Source organism: Cebus imitator, unplaced genomic scaffold, assembly GCF_001604975.1.
Source record: "Cebus imitator isolate Cc_AM_T3 unplaced genomic scaffold, Cebus_imitator-1.0 Scaffold85, whole genome shotgun sequence".
Lineage (NCBI taxonomy): Eukaryota > Metazoa > Chordata > Mammalia > Primates > Cebidae > Cebus > Cebus imitator.
Genome location: NW_016107400.1, coordinates 4,798,159 through 4,806,465, shown reverse-complemented (window position 1 = coordinate 4,806,465; position 8,307 = coordinate 4,798,159). Strand labels below are relative to the sequence as shown.

Sequence of the window (8,307 nt, the reverse complement as noted above, 5' to 3'; positions counted from 1 at the left end):
AAAAAAAAAAAAAAAAAAAAAAGAAAACAGGAAGGTGAAACATGGTCCTCTTTCCCAGACACTGTGCCCAGCTGCCCTGGCATGAAAAGGGGGCAGGTAGCAGGGCCACACACCTGCTTGGGGGGCTTGTGCCGATTATACTCCTCCCCCCAGAGCTTGGCCTCCATCTGTAGACGCACGTCCTCAAAGTACACATCGCGGTCCACGGGCTCGATGTAGCGTTTCGCCACGTAGTTGGAGGCTCCCTTCCACTGCTGGGCGTGCAGGAAGTTGGAGAGCTTCTTCCTGCGGGAAGAGGCAGCAGGGGGTCTACCTGGGCACTCGGGGATTCACCAGGGACACAGCCCTGGTCCTCAGGACAGCGAGACCCTGTCCGACCTCGTTGGCTGGCTGGCGGCAGGAAGAAAATGCAGACGGTAGGAAGGACTTCCCCACCCCTCTACATCCTTCCAAGAGCTGGGATGGGGAGATGAAAGGTCACTATTAAAGGTCTCCTATCCCGTTTCCCTTGACCTCCAACACTAGGGCAGAGATGAGTGGGGTGTTCCCTCTTCTTCCCGAGCCCATCTTCCCAGCCAGGCCCAATGTGTGGCCTGAGGGAGACCAGATGGAGAGAAACCTGGGCTACAAGAAGGCAGAGGCCCCTGGATCCATTCCTTGGCTAAAAATGTCCCAATGCCTCAGCTCTTAGGAGCCTGGGGAGACTTTGGGGAGAACCCTAAGAGCCAGGCCAAGTCACTTACGTCCGGAAGCACTCCCTCATCGCTCCTCGGCCGAAGGGCTGAAAGACACCGCACAGAGAGTTATCAGTATCAGTCCCCATGCCCCACCCAATAACGACCCTAAGTCAGGAGGCACTCCCTTTGCACATCACCCATCAAATGAGTGCCCTGGGCCTCATCTGAATCCTGAAATCCCCAGAGCTCTCCCTTCTATGTCTCAGCACCAAAGCCATAGAGGCCTTCCGACCTAGAGGCTGCCAGAATGACAAGGACACCCCCTCCATTTCTCCACCCCAGCTAAGGAAAAAACCCCACGGGGGCAGGGTGCTGGGGGAGGGACAGTGCATCTCAGAGGATGTTTTCATAGCCCTGACTCTAAGAGAAAAATGGTGGAGATAACTTACGTGCCCAGCAACAATATGCTGGAAAAATCAATCAGGTGTATTCCTTCAATGAAATACCACACAGCAATGAAAACCAATGCAAAATGTTGACCAAAAGAACCCAGGGGCAGGCTTATGCCTGTAATCCCAGCACTTTGGGAGGCTGAGGCGAGAGGATTGCCTGAGGCCAGGAGTTCAAGACCAGCCTGGAAAACATAGCGAGACCTTCCTCTCTACAAAAAATTTTTAAAACTTGGCTGGGTGTGATGGTGCATGCCTGTAGTGCCAGCTACTCGGGAGGCTGAGGTGAGAGAACTGCTTAAGCCCAGGAGTTCAAGGCAGCAGTGAGCCAAGATCATGCATGACTACACCCCAGCCTGGGCAGCAGAGCAAGACACTGTTTCTAAAAAAGAATACCTGTTGGCTGGGCACAGTGGCTCACGCCTGTAATCCCAGCACTTTGGGACGCCAAGGCAGGTGGATCATGAGGTCAGGAGTTCGAGACCATCCCGGCTAACATGGTGAAACCCCGTCTCTACTAAAAATGCAAAAAATTAGCCAGGCGGGGTGGCTTATGCCTATAGTCCCAGCTACTCAGGAGGCTGAGACAGGAGAATCGCCTGAACCTGGAGCTTGCGGTGAGCCGAGATTGTGCCACTGCACTCCAGCCTGGGTGACAGAGTGAGACTACGCGTCAAAAAAAAAAAAAAGAATACCTGTTGTATGCCCCACTTATATGAAGTTAAGAAACAGGCAAAAGTAATTTAGGGTGATAGAATTCAGAGTGGTGCTTACCCTGGGGGTATGGGAGGAGTGACCGAGAGGGGCTTGAGCAGGCTGGCTGCCTTGTTTGCTGATATGGGTGCTGGTAAGGCAGTGTGCTCATTTTGTGAAAACTCACCAAGCTGTACACTTTTGTGTGTATATTGTATATTACACTAAAGCAAAGCTTCACAAAGCAATCCTTACTCTCAATATGTAGGAAATACCTATTTTCTAGCCTTTTATCTTTTTTTTTTCTTCAAAAGGCTGGCTGTGGCTGGGTACAGTGGCTCCCGCCTATGATCCCAGCACTTTGGGAAGGGGAGGCAGGAGGATCATTTGAGCCCAGGCGTTTGAGACCAGCCTGGGCAACACAGTGAAACCCGTGTCTCTACAAAAAATAAAAAGATTAGCCAGGCATGGTGGTGCGTACTTGTAGTCACAGCTACTTGAGAGGCTAAGGTGGGAGGATGGCTTGAGCCCAGAAGGTCAAGGCTGCAGTGAGCTGTGATCGCGTCACTGCATTCCAGCCTGGGAGATAAAGTGAGACCCTGTCTTAAAAAAACATGCTGGTTGCAACCAATAAATCAACAGTAACAAAGAATCCCCCAAAGTTACAAAAACTAAATAAAGTGGGAGTGGGAGGGAGGGGCACACAGACCAAAGTCAGCTACAGAAAGTCCCTGCTCAGCCCTGTCCCCACCGGGCTCAAGGCCCTGCTCACCTGAGACGCCATCTTGATCAGAACTTCATCGTCCACCCATTCCCCGGTGACTGCGTTGTACCTGCAGAGACCCGCCCGCCCCAGGGCACAGCGTCCGTCACATGGTCCTGTTCCTTATGGGCTAAAGGCCAAAGACCCTTCTGGGCTCCCCACTGGCTTTAGAACCAGCCCACCCTCCACCATGGCCCGAGGCCCAGCCAACCTCCTAGGATGGGTTGTAGACACTGTCCCTGTCCCCCAAGTGTCAACACACTGGTCTCTGTCCCTTTCCTCAAACCCCCGTTCCCTCTCCACCATGTCCCCCATTTCCATATCCCCAGCACTCATTGCTGTGCTGTTTGCTGGCTTGTTCCATATCTGGGGCCCCCACTAGACTGTAACCCCACAAAAGCAGACCCATGTCTTAGTTACCCAGGACCTGGTGCGTGTGGAGGCTTAATAAATACACATGGTGGATGAATGACTGAATAAATGACATCTTTTTTTTTGAGATGGAGTTTCATTCTTGTTGCCCAGGCTAGAGGGCAATGGCATGATATCAGCTGACTGCAACCTCCGCCTCCTGGGTTCAGGCGATTCTCCTGCCTCAGCCTCCCAAGTAGCTAGGGTTACAGGCATGTGCCACCACACCCGGCTAATTTTGTATTTTTAGTAGAGATGGGATTTCACCATGTTGACCAGACTGGTCTCAAACTCCTGACCTCAAGTGATCTGCCTGCCTTGGCCTCCCGAAGTGCTGGGATTACAGGTGTGAGCCACCACGCCTAGTCTTCCGTAACCTTTGTAACATCCTTTATATTAACCAGTAAATGGTAGTAAGTGTTTCCCTGAGTTCTGTGAGCTGCTCCACCAAGTTAATCGAAACCTGGAGGGGGTCATGGGAACCCTGATTTACAGGTGGTCAGAAACACAGGTGAAACCACCTAGGGCTTGCAATCAGCAGTGAAAGTGGGGGGATCAGCAGTGGAAGTGGGGGACGGTCTTGTAAGACTGAGCCCTCAACCTGTGGGATGTGATGCTATCTCCCTGAAGATGGGTGTCAGAATTGAATCAGGCTGTGCTCGGTGGCTCACGCCTGTAATCTCAGCACTTTGGGAGGCTGAGGCGGGCTGATTACCTGAGGTCAGGAGTTCGAGACCAGCCTGATCAACACGGAGAAACCCCATCTCTACTAAAAAACTCACAAAATTAGCCTGGCGTAGTGGTACATGCCTGTAATCCCAGCTACTTGGGAGGCTGAGGCAGGAGAATCGCTTGAACCTGGGAGGTGGAGGTTGCGGTGAGCTGAGAAAGCCCCATTGCACTCCAGCCTGGGAGACAAGAGCGAAACTTGTCTCAAAAAAAAAAAAAAAGGATTGAATTAAATCAGGATACCCAATTAGAAATTCTACTAATTCCTTCAATTAGAGGAACTGAATTAGAGGCACATCTGCTGGTATCTACTGCAGATTTGGTTACTCGCTTGTGGGCAGGGAGAAACCTCCACACATTTTAAGTTCACAGAAGCATTCTGGGTTATAGGAGTACAGTAGTGAAATTAAGTTTGTTTTTTCCACCTCAGGCAGAGAGAGCTTGGAGAGGGTTCTGGGAACATTTCCATCTCTTCTTTCACAGAGCAAATCAGCCCCTGGGCCTGGCCAGGCCACAAGTCTGCCCGGTGGAAAGCGCCTCAGCTCAATGGATCCCTAAAGTCTGAAACCTCCCTCTGGGCTGAGGAGTTCTTAGCTCTAGTTGGAGGCCTCCCTGGGTCCACCCCTCAGCTGGGGAAGACTCCAGAACACCCCCGCCCTCGTGAGAACAGAGCCTGATGCCTCTACCAGGAAAAACAAGCAGAGGCTTGGCGGGTTAAACTCCCCTGGGCTCAGAGGGAGAAAAGCTCTTCAGAGCTGCACACTTGGCACCACCAAGTACAGTCGATGCTTGAATGACATGGGTTTGAAGTGCGTAGGTCTGCTTATAAGTGGACTTTCTTCGATCAATATATTGGAAAATGTGTTAGAGATTTGCCACAATTTTATTTTTGAGATGGAGACTCACTCTGATGCCCAGGCTGGAGGGCGGTGCGCTATATTGGCTCACTGAAACCTCTGCTTCCTGGGTTCAAGTGATTCTCCTACCTCAACCTCCTGAGTAGCTGGGATTACAGGCACTCGCCACCACACCTGGCTAATTTTTGTATTTTTAGTAGAGATGGGCTTTCGCCATGTTGGCCAGGCTGGTCTTGAACTCCTGACCTCAAGTGATCTGCCCACCTTGGCCTCCCAAAGTGCTGGGATTACGGGTGAGAGCCACCACACCTGGCCAGAGATTTGCAACAATTTAGAAAAACTAGCTGAGTCTAGCCTGCCTAATAGGTACCTTGTTAGAACCACAGTAAGGATTCAGTGAGGTAATGCACCGAGCCTTAAGCAAACATTAGCCCTCCAATATTAGCTGCTCTTATGATTACTCCCTTCTCCTGACCCCCAAGAGTACTTAGGCCTCCTCACTGATTGGGAGCAGACGCTGGAAGTACAGCCCCGGCGACTCCTTGAGACCCCAGATAAGCTGCTGACCTGTGTCGTATAGCACGTTCGGTGGCAATGTCTTCGAGGTGGAACTCAGCCCACGGGTCCGGCATGTGCTTGGCCTTCTCGATCGCGTGCTTCCAGGCTTCCTATGGAAGGCAAAGGGGAAGGTAGGAACATCTGGCTCAGGTCAGGGGCTTGGGGACAGCGCAGCCTCCTCCTGCTCTGTTATTTCCTCTGGAGAGGCAGACAGCATCAGGACAGAGAGAGACTCCTGTCTAGTAGCCTATCAAGAACCCAGTCCCCAAGACAGCCTATTGGTTCTCATGGGCACAGCCTCCCTGTGGGCAGAAATGGCACATCTTAACTATACAACACTTGGAATCAAAGAGTTGAAAATGAAAATAAGATACCATTCTCCCATTCAGGCTGGCAAACATTTCATCATTTTACACGCACACGCGCGCGCACACACACACACACAAGCATATAAACAGAGTCTCATTCTGTCACCCAGGCTGGAGAGCAGTGGTGTGATCTTGACTCACTGCAACCTCCACCTCCTGGGTTCAAGCGATTCTTATGCCTCAGCCTCCCAAGTGGCTGAGATTCCTGGCTACTTTTTGCATTTTTTTCATAGAGAAAGCGTTTCACCATGTTGGCTGGTCTTGAATTCCTGACCTCAAGTGACCCACCTGCCTTGCCTCCCAAAGTGCTGAAATTACAGGCATGAGCCACCATGCCCAGGCTTTTTTTTTTTTTTTTTTGGAGACAGGGTCTCTCTCTGTCGCCCAGGCTGGGGTGCAGTGGTGCAATTTTGGCTCACTGCAACCTCTGCCTCCCGGATTCAAGCGATTCTCCCACCTCAGCCTTCTGAGTATCTGGAACTACAGGCACATACCACCATACCTGGCTAATTTTTGTACTTTTTGGTAGAGATGGGATTTCACCGTGTTGGCCAGGCTGGTGTTGAACCTCTGAACTCAAGTGATCCAACCATTTCAGCCTCCCAAAGTGCCGGGATTACAGTAGGTTGGCAATTGTTTAAATGAGATGAAACACTTTAGCAAGTGCTGGTCTGGATATCAGGGAAAGGGTATCCTCACACACCATCAGAGGGTATAAAACTTTTCTAGGCAGGGCGTGGTGGCTCACACCTGTAATCCCACCATTTTGGGAGGCCGAGGCAGGTGGATCACCTGAGGTCAGAAGTTAGAGATCATCCTGGCCAGCATGGTGAAACCCCATGTCTACTAAAAAAGTACAAAAATTAGCTAGGTGTGGTGGCAGATACCTGTAATTCCAGCTACTCAGGAGGCTGAGGCAGGAGAATCGCTTGAATCCAGGAGGCAGAGGTTGCAGTGAGCAGAGATGGCACCACTGCACTCTAGCCTGGGGGACAAGAATGAGACTCCATCTCAAAAACAAAACAAAACAAAAAAACTTTTCTGAAAGGCAGTTTGGCAATGCTGAAAACTGAAAAAAAAATGCATTCCTTAATTCTGACCCAGTAGATATAGATCTGGTTCTAAGAAAGCAACCAATCACGTAGAAATGCGAACACGGGCCAGATTCGGTGGCTCACACGTGTAATCTCAACACTTTGGGAGGCCAAGGCAGGGGGATCACTTGTGCCTAGAAGTTTGAGACCAGCTGGGCAACATAGTGAAATATCATCCGGATAGAAAAATTTTTTAAAAATGTATGCCACTGCACTCCAGCCTGGATGACAGAATGAGACTCTGTCTCAGAGAGAGAGAGAGAGAGAGAGAGAGAGAGAGACACACACACACACACACACACACACACACACACACAGAGAGAGAGAGAGAGAGAGGAGGGGAGAGGAGAGGAGAGGAGAGGAACCAATCACATAGAAATACGAACATGGGCCAAGTACAGTGGCTCACTCATGTAATCTCAGCACTTTGGGAGGCCGAGGCAGGAGGATCACTTGTGCCCAGGAGAGGAGAGGAGTGTGCAAGCACATATGTACAAAAAGCACCACTGTGATCAGGCAAAACCGAATTCAGTCCAGGAGTTCATCTGTGCAGAGTGATTAAAACACATTTTAATTATATCAATTTAAAAGGCTGCACTTGGGCCGGGTGGTGACTCAAGCCTGTCATCCCAGCACTTTGGGAGGCCGAGGCAGGTGGATGAAAAGGTCAGAAGTTCAAGACCAGCCTGACCAACCTGGTGAAATCCCATTTCTAACAAAAAATAAAAAAGTTAGCCAGGCATGGTGGTGCAGGCCTGTAATCCCAGCTACTCAGGAGGCTGAGGCAGGAGAATTGCTTGAACCTGGGAGGCGAAGGTTGCTGTGAGCCAATATTACACCACTGCACTCCAACCTGAGCAACAGAGTGAGACTTGGTCTCAAATAAATAAATGAATGAATAAATGGCTGCACTTTGGCCAGGTGCAGTGGCTCACACCTGTAATCCCAGCACTTTGGGAGGTCGAGGTGGGCGGATCACCTGAGGTCAGGAGTTCGAGACCAGCCTGGCCAACATGGTGAAACCCCGTTTCTACTAAAAATACAAAAATTACCTGGACGTGGTGGCATATGCTTGTAATCCCAGCTACTTGGGAGGCTGAGGGAAAAGAATCACCTCTAGGAGGTGGAGGTTGCAGTGAGCCGACACCATGCCATTGTACTTCAGCCTTGGTGACAGAGGGAGACCCCATGCAGGAAAATTCATCGTGTACAGCAGCCCTGTTTCAGGGTTGCTAGCATCCTGGCCTTCTCTAACTCTGTGCCAACAGTGCCCCCCACATCATTGTGATGACCCAAAAGACCTCCTTTTTTTTTCTCTTCCTAGCAGACATACATTGCTGAGATTCAGAAGACCCCCCAAATCTATCAAAACCTATTGAGAGCGGCCAGGTGTGGTGGCTCACACCTATAATCCTAGTACTTTGGGAGGCCGAGGTGGGTGGATCACCTGAGGTTAGGAGTTCGAGACCAGCCTGGCAAACATGGTGAAACCCCGTCTCTACAAGAAAGAAAGAAAAGAAAGCACCCAGCCAGTTGGGTGCATGCCTGTAATTTCAGCTACTTGGGAGGCTGAGGAGGGAGAATCGCTTGAACCTGGAAGGCGGAGGTTGCAGTGAGCTGCAATCGGGCCACTGCACTCCAGCCTGGGTGAAAGAAAGAGACTCTGTCTCAAAAAAAAAAAAAAAAATGTGATTCATGACTCATGAAA

At 50.5% G+C, this 8,307-nt stretch overlaps 1 protein-coding gene across 2 annotated transcripts in view; it reads right to left on the bottom strand.

Moving 5' to 3' along the window:
- Nucleotides 1-8,307, bottom strand: part of EEF2K (eukaryotic elongation factor 2 kinase) — an 86,163-nt gene that overhangs the window by 37,779 nt on the left and 40,077 nt on the right. For both annotated transcript variants that reach the window (XM_017534368.2, XM_017534370.2), the window contains exons 3-6: nucleotides 5,147-5,247; nucleotides 2,592-2,652; nucleotides 744-781; nucleotides 114-285 (exon numbers count right to left, since the gene is read on the bottom strand). In XM_017534368.2, the coding sequence (XP_017389857.1) occupies nucleotides 114-285; nucleotides 744-781; nucleotides 2,592-2,652; nucleotides 5,147-5,247 (372 nt within the window). The remainder of the gene's footprint in view (nucleotides 1-113; nucleotides 286-743; nucleotides 782-2,591; nucleotides 2,653-5,146; nucleotides 5,248-8,307) is intronic.